The sequence below is a fragment of the Monopterus albus genome, unplaced genomic scaffold, assembly GCF_001952655.1.
Source record: "Monopterus albus unplaced genomic scaffold, M_albus_1.0 scaffold69.1, whole genome shotgun sequence".
NCBI classification, from domain to species: Eukaryota; Metazoa; Chordata; class Actinopteri; order Synbranchiformes; family Synbranchidae; genus Monopterus; species Monopterus albus.
This window is the reverse complement of record NW_018127949.1, coordinates 3,879,019-3,896,252: the sequence shown is the minus strand read 5'-3', so window position 1 is coordinate 3,896,252 and position 17,234 is coordinate 3,879,019. Positions and strand designations below refer to the sequence as shown.

Genomic DNA, 17,234 nt, shown 5'->3' with positions numbered 1-17,234 from the left:
TCTGAAACATTACAGTGTGACAAACATGCAAAAAGATAAGAAATCAGTAAGGGGGCAAATACTTTTTCACACCACTGTATATATATATATATAAGGAGATGTAAAACTTGTTTAAAAGGTTACAATGTTTTATTTTTATTATAATTTAATTTTCATTAAAGAAGAGGTACAAAAATGTTTGTGTGGTCAGTTTTTAATTCAGACTTAAAAATTAAAATCAGAATCAGCCAAGAAAATTGCAATTGGCACATCTCTACTATAAAAATGTAAATTTAATAAATGAATTCAGATGAAAATATTGTTTTTTAGAGTGAACAGAAAGCCAGCATATGCAAGCTCACTCAACCATAAGTACAAATAAGCAATCTCGCTAATTCTCTAAATTCTCATGCGTTTATTCATTGAATAACACCTAAAAGAGTATGTGCTGCAAAATCTCTGCTTACTTGGATTTTCTCAAGCTTTACCTGTAATATAAATTAGATTATTTTCCCTCCAATAAAGCTCAAAGTTGTCAAAAGCAAACAGTGGATTTTTCCACTTGTCAGGGTAGACTCATATAAAAGAAGCACCAGTCAGAGGCAGGAATCATTCAGAGCTGAAATCCATAAAATCAATGCGAATCAATCCTCCTCCACAACTTGTTGGCTGCCATGAGTCATCTGCTTCCCTTAGGAATTACTATCATCAAGAGCGTGCCGTACATGTAGTAGCCCAAAAGCAAGAAATAACAGAAATTCAATTTCACACTCTATTGTGGAGGGACAACATTTTTCTAACAAATAGAACAGACAGAGCAAAATGATACTGAACTAAGAGGCTGCATTTGTGGTTATTACACGACAATATAGCTTGGAGTGTCTCCTGGATCAGGTGTAAGGTGTACTCACCACCACATCACTCCTTATCTTGCCAAAGGTGCTGATCAGATGAGCATAATGATAGTCGTCCATCTGCCTCAGTGTGGCAGTCATGCAGGCCACGAAGCTCCCCTGGAAAAGAGAAAGCAGTGCCTTCAATACCAAATCAAGTTCAAATTGAAGGCTGAAGACTGTGCCTGTGATTTTGATGGATACTGACTAGCTGAGTTGATTGGATCTCAGTACTAAAGCAGGCATGCCTCCCATGTTTGAAAAGGTAGGCGCCCTCACTCAGTGGCTGATCTTATTAACCTGCTGCCCTCCACTCCCCAGCTCCTTGTCTCTGCTGATTATTATGCCTGTGATGTCCCTAAAAAGCTGTTGTTACTTTGCAGTGCACTATCCTGGCTTTAGTTAGCATGCTGTACGTGTGCTGCAGAGAGCAGATAAAATAAGGCAAATGTGTGGACTGGGTGGAAAGAGGCTGCAGCTGCCAGTCAAGTGTCGTCGTGCCAGTGATGTGTATGGACAAGGAAAGGACTGGGAGAGGAACTGAAAATGTATGGGTATATTTCAGTGTGTGAGGATAACATCTGTATCTTTGAAGGTTGACAGATTGTGTGAGAAAGGATTTAAACATATGAATCGTGACAATCAGGTGCAAAAAAAACTCATACAAGAACAACAGAAAAGTAAAAAAAAAAAAACTCTGATGTTAAACTGATGATTTTTTAAGTGTATTCATCAGGTTGTCATTACCCAGGCAAAAAGTTATCAAAAATAAATCAAAATAAAAGTTGCAGAATTTGTAAAAATGTTTCTGAAGAGTAAGAACATGAAGAAAACATTGTCATTTAAATATTCCTTCATTGCTGTTCCAACACAATTTTACCATAGGTGATGAAAGAAATGCACCAAAGATGAGAAAGTAATTAAAACTGCTTTGTCATAAAATGCATAAAATCCCTGATTAATAAGTCTATTAACGCTTATCATCTGATAGGACGATAAGCGTTAAGCTTCAGACACAATACAGGGGACCATCTCCTAATCGAAAACTGCTGAAGTAGGATTCATATTGCTGGGTTGAGACTGACCTTTTATATCATTAACGACATAAATCTTTAACCAACAGAGGTAACAAAAGCAGAAAACCTATGAAAAACTGATAAGTCAAAGGGAATAAAAATATAGGACCCAAAAAAGATGACCAAAATTGATGCCTCACATCATCTTAAGTGATGTAGTTCGATGTTCGATTAACAGCAGACTTCATACAGGTGGATGCAAAAAAGTTAGCTTTAAGACACCTTTTTTTTTTTATCCATATCATCTGTAAAACAGAATAACTTTGATGCTGAAGCTAATCACTTGAACAACCAAAGGTTAGGACTCTGATCTGGATGGGACCTGCTGTACCTCATGAAATAAGGAGACTGTGAAGTGAAGCCCTCATGCAATAGATATAGCTTGGTTGCTTCATGGTACTTAATCCTCATGAGACACTCTGACTCGAGAACCTCTCACTGAGCTGTAATTGGGCCCAACGCACCAAAACACAGCACAGCAAACCACTACCCCACACTCTTACCCCACCTGAACCACCTCTTTCTGATGTGCTCATGGTTATTCTTGTGCTGTCATATTATAGCTTGTAAACAAAAGTTAATTACTATTATCCTTATTACTAACGTCCATGGTGGTGATGCTTACCACCTCAACACTAACAATAAGATGACCATCAGTCTATAGAAGTCATTGGCGCCCATTGCAGGAGTTTGCCTCGCTGCACAGACTAGAGAGGCTACAGCAGCTGGAGGCTATCCTTCACTTGTTCACTCTATCTCTTCAGCTGTGAATGAATCCCCAAGATAAAGAGCCTTCAGAGAAAACTTTACATGTTGTAATCCTCAGTATGAGATTTGCCATAAGGCTCCAGTGCTGCATACAGTAGCATAAACCCCTTAAGCTGACTCTCAACTTTCAATCAAGACTGACAACAGCACAAGCAGAAGTACATCAATGTTACTATTGATTTAATTCTTGTTATGTTTTGCTCATGAATGAATCTTAAGCTTCTAATGTAACTGCTGCTGGGTAGCCCTAGGATTAGGTGGCAAATCCTGATGGCAAATTAAATACAGGAAAGGGATCCAGCTACCATATTCCCAGCTGGATGTAGTTTCACAGTAGGACACACTGAAACAGATTCTCTCCCAGAAAAGTATTTAGATTCACTGTGCAGCAATCCAAATCTAAATGTGGTACAAGAACACATGCTACACCAGCTGTTAAGGCAAATGCGTGGGATAGAGATGTGGTGCATGACAGCATATGCTAGAGTTCAGGTATGATTCTTCCAGGTCTACAGCTCTAATTTTATGGAAGCTAAATAGTGAGGTATAATAGCCTATCCCTGTCACACGGCTGACTTCACAGGTCTATCAGTGACCAGTGGTGTTTGGAATGAACTAGAAGGACTCAAAGGCCAGCCTGTACTCTCATGGTGTATCTCTTTACTTTTATCGCTAGGATAAACCTGGCACCGTTACCATGACAACTTTTTTTTAAAGAAAGAAAAAGGATTGAAGGAAATCAAACAAAGAAGGTTAAGAACAAGAGAATTTGGGAAAGGAAAAAAGATCTCTCCCTCCCTAGTCACAAGAGGGCCTATCAATTCTGATTTTGATGTAGGCGATGGAGGAGTGTGGTACACTGAGGAGCTGCCAAGAGTGGCGATAGTAGAGGAGGGAGAAACAGAAAATACTACTTCAATTGTCTGCCCATCAAAAACAACTAAAACACAAAGCAGAAAAAGTAATAAAGACAAGAAACAAAATACTATGAAAGGTTAAGAAATCCAAGCACAGCTCCTTTTATTACTTTGGGTTCACAAGGTTCCTTTAAGTTTGTGTATTTGCTGCCTCATGCATGTCGGGACTTGTTTGCATTCTAAAATGAAGTCGGAATGAGTTTAAATTAAACCACTAATATGAAAGAAGTTCTTTTATTAGTGATGAACATCCTGCTAACAGACAGAGAAAGCAACCCTCTACCCATTAAACAAACTGAAGTCAACAAAACTGCTACCACCACTGTGAGGCCATAATGTTCACTACACACTAGAAACAAAATTGATGAATGGATGAAAAATGGATAAACAACTATTATTCGATCTTGGCCAGAGGGTAGCACCAAAGTAAAAGTCATATTGTTACCTAAATCAAATCAACTGCACTTTAAAAGCCTTAATGGCAGCACATCAAAGCAGATTCATGCCCAGACAACATTGCAGTGTGCTAAGCAGGCACATTGCTTTTTACTAAACCTCTCATAACCCAGTGCCCCTTTGCACCTGACATGACCAACTTATAAATTACGGTGAAAAAAGGCTAAATGACGATGATTAATAAGTGTCTGAAATTTGAAAATTTATAAGGGCAAGGTACTTTACTGTGTTTATCATGGAGGGAACTGCAACAGAAAAGAGTGCGAGACAGCAAGAAAAAAATAATAAAAAAGAAAAACAGATTTATGAGATTAATCACTGAGCTTCCGCTGGAAATGATAAAGCACCTGCATAACAAGATACTGCAAAAATGAAGATGATCATGGAAGTCACCAATTGTGTTCTCAAGCTAAACAACAATAAAGAGAAAGTTTACAATTGATATGTATCATAGTATCCAGAAGCTGCAGATTTCTGAAAACCTGTCTCCATATCCATCTTCAGTTCAGACGAGGCAGAATCTTAGGGGAAATGAAAGAGTGGTGATTAGAGGGGAGGGCCAGATCCATCATGTGCTGTTTTGTAGGCTTGCATCTATATGATAATTCATTTAACTTTATCACTTGACAGTGGAGAAGTAAAAATTGATGCTTGTTGTAGTAGTGAAGGGTTACCCCGTAAGCAATGCGTCCCCTTTAATTATGCCAGTGGGGAGATAGCTGTCTGATCTCTGGGGATTCACAGGCTGAGCATCATCCCACATCTGGAGGAAAAAACTGGCACAGGAGCAGAAAGAAAGATGAGGAAGGGAGATTAAGGCCAACTAGGATTGAAATGGCTCCCTCTTGCTCTCTGTTAGCTTCAGGCCTGATGCAATATGACCTGGCTGGCTCATTATTTTAGAAATTACACGAGCACACAGAAAACCTCACATGGGCACATTTAATCTGAGCAGCACCAAGACTCTCCTCCTATGCAAACACAAGTGCTTTGCACTGCTAAGTCATAAGGAAAAAAATACTTATGAGAAAACAAGAAGCACTGAATAAAGGAGTATAGGTACGACAACACCACATAATAAAAGCTCATTGGTGAATTGTCATTGTCAGCACTGATAGAGATGAGATTTAAAAATTTCCACTGCAGTGATTATCTGAGCAGAGCTCAAATATAAAGGTGAAATATCCTCTCCAGTCCCAGACAAGGAAAACAATGGAGAATGAAACATAAATATAAAAAAAAAGAAAAATGCATATTAAAGTAGTCACGGATCAGCCAGCTTTAAAATGACCAAGGACAAATTCTGCTTTTACTGTTATGTTTGTACAATACAAAACATATTCATTTAATATATATTATGTTGTGCTCTTGTCAGGAATAAATCAAGTTGATATACACAGATCTATTACTAATAAAAACAATAGAATTAAATGCATTGTTGTTCTTCACTCTATAGTGAAGGCTTGTAGCTGAAACGTGTTGTTGATAGCCATGTTACAGTATGTTAAAGACTTTATCTTTACATTTCAAGATTCAGTGTGCCTTAGATTTTCTTTTCCTTTCTCTCTTGTAATACAGTTATCTTGACTCCAAAAAAAACACCAGTTTCAGCAGAGTGTGATTTTTAAACTAGATTTTTACTTTTGACTCTCCTGGCAAAGATGCACTCCAGTGTCTTTGCTTTTTTCACTAGTGTATTGTATCTTATTACTTCTGTAGCCGAGGGGTAAAGCCATCTGTCCACCTCCTTTTTCTCTGCACACCACTATCACGCACACAGCGCTGATGAGAGAACAGAGAAACTGGGAAGGCAGCAGCACTTGAGCACTTTTCACACTGGCTTGTCAAAGGAGGCAGAGCTGACAAATGTAAGGTATTTGTCCACTGCTGCAGGATTCAGCAGCGAGCCCACTTGACTCCAGCATCGGGCCAATAGGGTGGCAGGCAGTCGGGTCAGCCGGTGGAAGCGAGTGGAAGACCTGTTAAATGCCAGCTGAAACCATTCACACATCACTTTCTTCTTCAGCAGCATTTGGTATAATGCATTGTGGCGTGCAGATAAACACTTCAGAATACATAAGGACAAATAATAACCGTGGAAAACCTGGGCAGCCATCCATGAAAGTGACCCGTTATGCCATTCATTCAGACACCATCCAGCTTAGACAAGCTTGAGGAAGCACTCTCACACTCTCATACATCAAAGCAGTATATTTCCTTGAACAGACACCTGAACCTATACAGGAAACCCTAAGGAACAAAGGCCAGTTTCTTTCAGAAGAAAACTGTGTCCAGTGCCAACAATACATCATTCGCTGGAAAGGAAATGGATGGAACTGTAACTGCCTGGTCAGTGTGGCGGACTGCATGGATGGACTGAAGCATAAAGAGGATTGTGGAGGTCGATAATGTGTTGTCACATCTTGAAGCCATTGGTGTACATGCAATCTAGACAGCTCAGACTGCTCGTTAGTAAAGGTCAAAACCAGCTTTAAGTATCGTGGTTTCAGACAGTCTACACTTCAATTTAGTTCTCAATGGTCACTTGGCCTCAGGCAGAACAGGGAAATCTGACCATTTTAACATTTCTGGGAAAATAAGAAGAGGTAGACATAATAAATTTGCTTTAAACAAACCACAGGAACCCCGATGTTTATTTCTAGGAACTTTAACCTTTACTAAAATCTAATTTTGACATAATATCCCCCTCCAATAACTTGAATTACAAGCATATTTGTGATGAGCTTTACTTCACTAAAGTTGTTTTAACCTCCTCCATGCTTCGGAAAATTTCTCAGAGCCAGGTTTGTACGCACGGTTGACAAAAAGAACATAAGACTGCTGAGGATGGGGACAGATTTGCACCGGTGTATCTGCCAGGTACATTTTCAGCTTTGCTTCGCACTCTGCGACTTGCTGGTGTAGTGCTGCTGCACAGCAAACAGATCATATCAGTCTGTCTGCTAAAATACACGCAAACAAACACACTGTCACACACACAAAAAAACCTTCCCCTTCTGTCCTCATTGCTGTCAGATGTAAGCTACAATAAATTGACAGCTCTTGTCTAACCCATCTAGTAATTTGGTTTCATACAGATATGGCACTCAACACTTTAATGTGCTCTGTGGATGACTGCTCTCAAGATCTCTGAGGACAGGGTATGAACTTGAGTGGTCACAGCGAGGCTACTAAAGTGAAAGCTGAAAATGTTCAATGGGTAATATCAGAAGCGCAGAACAGTTTAGACTAATCTGTTCATTTGATGGATGGGACATCACTTCAGTTTTCGAAATATCACATTCACAAAACTAGAACAATGAAAACCAAGGGAAATCTAGAATAGAGAAATATAATGAAAAGACAATTTTCTATATCACTACTGTATGTAATGCTAACACATTTTATGCTAATTTGAGGTGTGATGCGAGTGTGACAGCAGTATGAATTAAGAACAAGTGTGAGAGGCGACACCGAGAAGAAGCCTCCTGTGCCATCAAATCAGTGGCAGCTCTCGGGGTATGTACCCAAATCTCTACAAAATAAAAACGAATACCATGGCAACGTGTTTGTGAGGATGATCACATAATGGCTCAGTCACCACTAATTCATCACTGCATTTCATTACTGCTTCCCACTTAAGATGAAATTAGTTTTTTTTTTGTTGTTGCTTGTTTGTTATTTTCACATCATTTCTCTTCAAAATGGCAACTTTTATACTTTAGCCACTTACTTTTTGCCACTCTGATAGTGACGGTATATTCATCTTTTTTCTAAAGCACAAATGCAAACACCACATTAAAGCAGGTACAACAAAAACATAACTGACAAAGTGAAAAACAACACCTGTGGACTCATAATCCAGAAATCTACTGTTCTCTATGTATAATCCAAACAAGCCCAGCAAGAAAACTGAGATCATACTGATCTTCATTTGGCCACAGCACTGTGTATGCCACACTTTCTGGGGGACATCCAGTTTGGATTTCCCTGAGGGCTTGACTTCAAGGTAATGAAATCAATAGGAGAATATAGTCAATCCAGTGACTTGTCCACTGCCACTGCTTTATATATCTAAGAAACTGTTTGCTTGGACAAGCAGATTGTTGAGCAGATTCCAATAAAAGAAAACAGCACAATCTACTCCAACCCCACATACAGCAGACATCAGAAGAGCTACGTTCAAATCTTGTCAAGCATTATTCAGCTTTTCTCCTATGTCAGACCTGTAGTTTGTCATTGTCTGTCTGAGCAATAACCATGCTGTGAAACAGTCATTCTAAAACAAGAAGCCAGTCTCATAAAACAGAATTGTTTGAGTGGGGTGTTCAGCAACTTGAATAGTCAGTCAGTTAGGAAACAGGGGTATTTTATGTCACGTTGTGCAGAAGCGACACGAGGCAAACAAAGAATAACAAAACATTCACTCACACTCGTCATAAGAGGCTCAGCTGAGGGAACTGTAATGCAGTGAGAGAGTAATGAACATGGAAAGGAGCTCTCATGGATTGAGGTATCAAGTGAACCTGACTCTCAGCTGTAATTCAGTCAGAGCCCCCCTTTCCTTCTCTAAAAATCTTTTAGAGCTTTCTTCCACAGCTGGACCAGCTGTCCTGCTGACTGCAACTTAATTGCGCACTTCACAAAGCTGGCAGGTTTTCCTTCAAGCATCGAGTTTTCTGTGTTATTTCCCAGTGCCTTGTCCAAGATATAGCATTTCAGACTTTAAAAAAAAAAGAATTCCAGATGCCCATTTTACATGCAATTTCCAAATAGTTTAATGTGATGAATTTGGCATTTGTGGAACATGCCTTTACTAAATCTTGAAGCTGAAAAAAACCTAAGTTGAATGGGTTCCATTTCATCATTTAGACACAAAACACGATTTCAGGTGTGTTTTCTTTGCAGAATTTCAAAACCTGACAATTTTGGTCACAAAAAAGACGACATACATTTTGAAACCATCCCTTTTCCCAGAAAAGATTTACACAAAGATATGGTAGATGTCTGACTTATCCCATCATCATTTACTGTAAACTCAATATGATACAGTTCATGGAAAAGATTCCATCATCTAACCAAAAACAGTTTGATCATACTGGTGTGCTTGCTGTAAAATGTTTAACTTCATATCCAGGGTTAAATTACTGAACATTTACTGATGAAGCAAGACTTCAATGACCAATAACAATAACAATAATAATAATAATGAAGTAAAAAAAAAAAAAAAAATTCAACAGTGAAAGAAATACCTATAGGGAAATAAACCTATGAGAAACAACATAACTGTGATAAAAATTGCTCTTAGTATATAAATAAAGATAAAATCCCTATAAGTGACTAAATGAAACAAAACAGCTACAAATGGATAAGTCGATTTTCATGTTAGATTATAAAATATGCATTTGCACTCAGACAATACTAAAAGCACAAGACCTTAAATCTGGTGAATGTATTTTATTTTCACTCAAAGTGCCAGTTAACTCCCCCTCGATTAATTTACAGTACATAAATCCTCAACAGTAAAATCCTCATCACAAGGCTCTGACATGTGAATTATGTTTACTATATGTGTTATGGTTGGCTGTGTGTCATTTGACTGGTCAGTATAAAGCATTAGTTCATATATCCGGCCACACACAGCAGCAGCAGCCGCCGTCTGGAGAGCTGCAGCTCATTACCATGGTACCTGAGGCTTAAAGCAGAACTAGGGGTTTCCCTGTGAGAGCGTGAGGGCAAGCTACAATATGGCTCTCAAAGCACCCAGAGAGACATATACAGTACAGCTCCTCTTTTATATGATCAAGGTTTTAGAGACTGTTATTTCCCTCCATTCCTGGACTGACCATTAAACACTACAATGGTATGCTACAAATCCAATTAAGGCTAAAAAGAAAATGTGCCTACATGAAAAATAGATCTTCTCCTGCACAAACAGTGTTAACTATTAAGCAGGGAATGACAGATGGATAAAAAGCTGCGAGGAGATCAGGCAAACAAGCTCTTGAGAGGGAGGACAAGCAGATGGAATCTCCTTCCCACACAGAGAACGAGCTGTGAGGGCTCAGGGAAATTGCGACGACAGAAGGTGAATGGACTTGTAATCATATTCTCAAGGTTGACAACACACGACAAGCGTCACTCTATGGAGACGTCATGTAACAGACAAAGGATTAAAGACACGGGTGTGTGCAGACTGGCGAGTATCGTAAGCACATCTGTTGCACGTCGGGCTGCAGGACTGTGAGCAAAAGTGTACCATGAATAGATCTGTTCAAATTTTGGATTTATTCTTTCTGTTCCTGACAAAATAAGTAAAGCAAGTTTTGATGTGCATTTTATCTCCATGGAATTAAAGTCGATGACAAAACAGCTTTAGCTGATGATGAGATAAAGGGATGCTATATGAACCTGCCGGATGTAGCCAAAACTAGAGCTGGACTTTCTCCAGTGCAACCTTTCTTCCTCCCTCTACTCTCTCTCTCTCTCTCTCTCTCTCCCATTCTCCCTCCCCCTCTCACTTAATCTCGCTGTCTCTCTCTTTCTTTCTCTCTCTCTCTTCACACACTCAGTTGCATACACGTAGAAAAAAGGAGAAAGCCAGAGGAGAACTGCAGCAGCATGATGGGGATATTCTGCCTGCGTGGGCTCTGTTGCTGAGGCGTCCAGAGTTGAGCCACAGTGTGCCTGCGTGTGTGTGAGTGTATGTGTATGCGTGAGTGAGTGAGTGAGTGAGTGAGTGCTGACGCGGGAGGCGAGGAGGAAAAGAGAGGGGTAGTGTTGACTGACTGGGGCTGAGAGGAACCTCACGCCACTGGATCAGAGGACGTCGATGTGCAACAACTACTCGAACTACTACCGCTGCTGCTCTGTGTGCCGCTGCCTGCCTGTCCTCTTAACTTCTGCCATGGCATAGCCTCCTCTTCCAGCTCGCCTCTAATCCACTAAGGAAACGGGCATGCATGGGCACAACCAAGGATCTCAGCTATCGCATCCTTTACATCAGTAATTCACAGTCTGAGGTGAGTTTCTCCTCTCTGCTCTTGTCCTCTCCTCTGTTTCACCCCTCAGACTGCAACTGCAAGAGAGAAAGTCTGTGGGATCTGCTCGCTCTATGGGACTGAGCTTGGGATAAGCCATAGGGAATGTTTTCACTGAAAATGTTCCCTTTCAGTCAGCTGATCAAATATCAAATATGTGTGGCAGATGAAAGGAGATAAATCTCCTTGATTTTATGCTTAGCTGCCTCTGCTGGGGTGAACCGGCTAAGGGGGATTTCAGGCAGCAGCTGTGGAATGTGCTAGTGATGACTTTAAGACACAATTCAGTCAGTTTCAAAAACTTTAAACGTGAAAAAATGTTTTGTTTTTTTTTGCTCAGTTAAATACAAGGGGAAAAGACTCGTCGCCGCCACTAACTGACATTTATCATATCTGGCAGATCAGTTTTCTGTGTCTGAAAAATTATGGTGCAGATTTAACCTGACTGGCTGAGCACACACAGCTAAAACAATGCTTGCGTACAAGGGCTTGCATGATGCTGCATTTCCTGTCAGTTTTTCAGCTGAGTGAGCATTACATAAAACACACTGATATCTAAACCAAAAGAAAAATTGCAGGATTGCGCCAGGAAGCTTTTATCCCATGTATGGGGGCAGCAGTTTTTTGAAGGTGGGTAGCCTGCAGCACAGAGGAATAAGTAATGAGCAGTGGAAATTAGACAGCTGGTTGCATCTGATGAAGGACCTTAACTAAAGACTAATCTAGATTAATGGACTGGCTGAACTCAGCATCTCCTTAGACACTACTGGAACACGAGGATCTGTGCAGGTGTGTGTGCACGCGTGTTATGTTGCCTGGTACTCACACATCTCAACTGTCCTTCAGTTGCCACACAAAATGCACGTCACTCCCACTCATCCCCACAAACCTGCTATCCTTCTCTCTGTCTCCTCTTCAACCCTATCTCACATCAATGCTCTGATACAATCTCCCCTCTGCTCTATTTCACTTTCCACTGACACTGAGAAGAAAGCTGAGGGAAACAGATGAAGATAGATGAAGGGAGAGAAAGAGATATGGAGCTGGAGAAAAAGATTGTCTATGACAAATAATAGAGAGGGTAAGACAAGAGAGGGTATTGAATTTTTTGTTTCTTTATAATTCAAGGGTATTATAAAGTAAATACCTGCTGTCAGACTTATTTATATAATATTAATACAATTGTACAAAATGACAGGGTAGTAATAAAGGTAGGATGTTGTTCAGGAAACAATAACGACACTATCACTTCCCCTTCATTCATCACTGCCTGCGTTTCTTCAACCCTCATGCTTAATTTTAGGAGTCAGTGATATGAGTCTTCAGCAGTAATGTTCCAGGGAGAAAGAAGTGAAAGACAGACACAGCACACACAAAGCATCCCAGCATTCACTCATTCCAAATGCAGAGAGGTACATGAGGATGGAAAGGCAGAACACAACTACAAACAAAGCCTGTAAGCAGAGAGATGTTGTGCACACAACAGAGAGATCTGGCACGGAGGCATGTTATAGAGTTGGCCTGTACAAATTGCATTGTTGTCAGTCTTTTTCTTCTGCAACACACCTGCTTGCCCTAAAACAAACAAATATAGCAGACAATGTGAAGGTGAGGAGCAGTGAGTGAGGGCACAGGTTTTCCAAACGAGTGGTGAAGCGTGCACTCGCCTCCCCTGGCCCGGCTCACTGGGAGGAGTACTCATTCATCCAGAAAACAAATTGGTCTCTTATAAAAGAACGACTGCTTTTGGAGCAAGCCAGATGTTACCTTTCATGTGCTAATAGGATTATTCATTAAGAGTCAGATTTTTTTCCCTGGGAGCACCACAACAACGCCACGCAGCTGAGGTGAATCGCGTGCATCTGTTGTAAAGAGAAGGTGTGTGTAAGTAACTTTGTACATGTGTTGAGTGTTTTGCACCTGATCCCACCTGGGTGTTGCCACTGTGTGCTAGCGTACGTGTGTGTAAAGCATGTGCCCTCCACTGCTTTGCAGTAGGGGCCCAGTCAACTGGGGCTTCGGCAGGCCCAGAGGCAGAAGAACAGAAGCTGAGAAAAAGTGGAGTCTGTGCATCTATACAGTATACCAATTGTTTATTACTATTAGGGCTGCAATTAATTCATTACACTTATCATTAAAAATTCATCTGTTTATTGTTTTTTGATATAACATAGTGCGAAATGCCTGACTCAGTTTCCCAGAGCCCAAGACAACTTGTTTTGTTCCAACCAACAGTCCACAAACAAATTTCAATTTTCATGTATATAAAACAAATCGAAACCCCATAAATTCTTACATTTGACCTACTGAAATGCACAAATGTTTTGCATTTTCCTCACAAATGGCAATAAATTAATTATGTTGTCAAATAAATATGTGAATCACCTAATTGCATGCTTCAAGTTCTTACACACAAGAGTGTGTAAGAACTGATGGAGAATACTGATCTCAGGAGGTAGAGGTCAGAGGCCAGCTGTACTAATGTGAATTCAAACTGTGCTCTCTGTCGTTCAGAAACATGAGAATAAATGTAAACATTAGATTAAACATCTGAAGGATCTTTATTGTTAGTGGTGAAGGCCAAGCGATCTGCTTTGACATGTCAGTGAAGAGCCCTGCATCCTGAGCAAAGTCTTTACTAAACACTTAAAAATAGAAAATCCTAAAATTACAACCTCTTGTCCACAGTTAAGCTGTTTTTTTTAAACCTCCCCCTCCACTATATTGCTTTTATGAGATTCACTTGAGCCAACATGATATATCTTACCTACAAGACAGGGTGGCTTTTGCTGTCTATCTCTTCCCTGGTCTCCTCCTGCTCTTGTCCACGGATCTTTCTCCATGGCTTCATCTTCCCTTTTCATTTATATCTCTGTCTGCTTGACACACATTCAGTTCTGCCCCATCCAAGCACAGTGAAAACACTACATTCTCCCTAACCCTTTCTTCTTCTTTTCCAAACTTTGTGTGCGTGGTTGTGTGTATACTTCTTGGTTAGGAACGAGTAGTAGGAATCTGAGAGCATTAGGGGAGTTCTCTAGTTACCCATCAACTTTGAAACCACAGTGCGTCTAGGAGGCAAAGACAGAGGAGTAGAAGACAGACATGGAGAGAAAGCAACAAAGGGGAACAAAGTGAGAGCAAAAGAACAAAAAAGGAGTTAACAGGATGAAGAGAGATACAGTAGGTTCTGCAGGAAAGGAGAGAGGGATCTGATGCATTCAGGTTAGAACAGGCAGCCTCTGCAGCATATATCTATTCCTGAGGTCTGATCTCCATCTATGTTTTCATCTTCACTGACATATGGACTTTAGGGCTTCTTGAAAATTCGAGTTCTCAGGAACCCATGTGGGTGCAGGCATTGCACACTAAAACAACTAACCATAGCGAGTAACAAAAATAACGAAAACAAGCGCAAGCAGGGATAAATTGAGTAAAAATAATAATACGCCCCATGAAAAACTGCAGCAGACTGCCATATTCCATACTGTGTTGTTTCATGGTAGTAATTTCTAGCTTCATAAACAGTAGGGGTGCAAAAAAACAAAAACAAAAAACAAATCACTGATTACACTGAAAGCTTTGTGAGGCCAAATGAGAAAACGTTAGCTTGAATAAAGTGCACACATGGACACAATAAAAGTACAAAAATGTAATGAGATATGTAATGCACACATGGATTTTCAATACAGTAAATGCTGTGCTTATGGTAGAAACCTAGCATATTCTGGGTGCTGTGGATTAACAGTAAATCTACATTAATCCAGTCACAGTATCAGACCCATGACATCAGAACAAACACCATGTCTAAGTAAATATTCATTACTAGATCCTGGATCTAAATCTGATTGTAACTAGGATTAAAACGAGACGGGGTAAAACATGTTTAGAATTAGAACATTTCAACAAATGATATGTTCCTGGTGTCATTTAGCCATTTTTATAGCACTATAGTACATGGTGACTGTGAGCCAAATCTTTAAAATGGTGCTTGGCAACAGAGCAGTGGCCCATGTTGACTGAGCTACAATTACTAGAAAGACAATCCAGTGATTTCCAGTGCTATTCCATCTTACGGCACTAAGCTACCACTAACTGATAGAGGACTTGCTGCGTTTGCTGTCGCCCTAATGCACTGCACTGCTGTTATCCCTCAACGCTGACCTGTAAAGTCAATCATTATACTATACCCTCGCATCACCCCCTGCACCCAGGCTTACTCACATGCTGCAACACAGGCAGAATATAAAAAACCAAAACAAAACCCACAGCCAAATGACCTCAGGGTGTCTACAGAGTTTAACAAAATAAATTTAAGACTTTTTAAGACCTTTTTAAGACCAACTTATATGAAATTTAAGACCAAGCTGCCAATGAATACGGGCACGTGGATGCCACACACACTACTGAACCTCATTTTGACTTGTTTTGAGGACATTACATCAAAGTTGGATCAGCCTGTAGTGTTGTTTTCCACTTTAATTTTGGGTGTCACTCCAGATCCAGACCTCCATGGGTTGCTAAATTTGATTTCCATTGATAATTTCTGTGTGATTTTGTTGTCAGCACATTCAACTATGTAATGAACAAGGTATTTAATAAGAATATTTCATTCTTTTCTTTGAATCGCTTCCTCAGAACATTTGACTTGGTGATTAGCTGGGCCATGAGTGAACCTGATTTACCCTCAGCTTGCTCTGCCAGTTTGTCTGCTTCTTTTTCAAGGCTGTTTGCCACCTCAGCTAGTACCATCTTCCTCTTTTTGAGCTGCTCAAGGAGGTCTTCTGCAGCTTTTCTCTTTATGCATTGCTCTCCTGCCCCCTTGCCCCCCCCCCAAAGCAGGAAAATAGTCACATATCATCCTCTGAGCATCAACTGTGTCCTCCTGCATATTATCAGCCTCTACCTCCTTGTTCACAGAAAAACCCCTCTTCACTGTTGCTTGGCCATGGGAGAGGAGCAGTAGTTTCTTGCAGAAAGTCCAGAGTTCAGGGTAAGACTGACAGGAGACCATGCAGGAAAACATCCAGCCTTGTCTTCATGGGTTGGAACAAAGACAATGACTCAGATTTTACCTCCAGAGACAGAAAGTTTCCAAACTGGACAATTACATCACCTGTTGTAAAACAGATTAAGACAAAACAACACAATTAACATCATGGAAAAAAACGAAAAACCAATTGCTACTAAATTGTGTGAAAGCAAGCTTCAGATAAATGTGACCATGTACATTTCCCTAGATTTCTAAAAACTTAAATACCAGCAGAGATGCCTCCTGGCAGCTGGTGGTCTTGCAGAAACCTATGTACAAGTCGCTTCATTCTTTCCTGGCACAAATTAGGGTCTGAGAACATGTTTGCTGGGTCCAAACATGCCACCTGCCTCACAACCGTGTACTTCAGTGGGCTCTTATCTTGCATTTTCTGGATGATGTTAGTCAAACAGTCCATGCAGTCCTTTCTAAACTCCAACACACTGAGCTCACCTACTCTGCTGCTACTCTGGAGTTCCTAACAGGAAGGGTTGGAAACAGACAGTGAAACTGACTTATGTTTTATGCAAATTCCTCTATCATAACTGTTATTTGCTATTTGACACAATACCTTTATAACTGCTTCTGCTCCTAAGCCAATGTCCACATTCTTTGGATCGTTTTCTTGCTTTTGTGTTAGTTGTGTCCAGTCTGACCATCTGCAGTGCAGTGATGTCATTAAGGATTTCTTCCTTGATGAACCTTTTTAGCAAACTCTGAGAACACACATGTATTATGTCAATGTAAATAACATGTCTTAATGACAATAAATTCAAATAGAAGGGTCAATAGGATGTTATTACCTTCATGAGCATGACCAGTTCTTTGCTAATGAATGGCAACACAGGCTCATCTGTCGGATATTTAGTCAGAAAAGTGGAGAAGGTTCTGGAGACAGCCATGAAGAAATGAAACTTGGCCATTATAAAAGGATCATTCCGTGCCTCTGCAAGGGAGTCATAGGATGATGATCTTGGATTTGGAAGTTTTTTCTGTGTTACTGCATCCACATACATCACGATCATTGGCCATACTGCAATAGCCCTATCGATGACTGGTAGGTTTTCTATCCA

At 40.3% G+C, this 17,234-nt stretch overlaps 2 protein-coding genes across 3 annotated transcripts in view; one reads left to right on the top strand and one right to left on the bottom strand.

The window, feature by feature from the left end:
* Positions 1-17,234, bottom strand: part of dock1 (dedicator of cytokinesis 1) — a 182,771-nt gene that overhangs the window by 60,554 nt on the left and 104,983 nt on the right. The window contains 1 exon segment of the mRNA XM_020605212.1: positions 891-992. Within this exon segment, the coding sequence (XP_020460868.1) occupies positions 891-992 (102 nt within the window).
* insyn2a (inhibitory synaptic factor 2A) overlaps positions 10,696-17,234 on the top strand; it is a 32,244-nt gene continuing 25,705 nt past the window's right edge. For both annotated transcript variants that reach the window (XR_002275337.1, XM_020605164.1), the window contains exon 1: positions 10,696-11,111. The gene's annotated coding sequence lies outside the window, so the exon portion shown is untranslated. The remainder of the gene's footprint in view (positions 11,112-17,234) is intronic.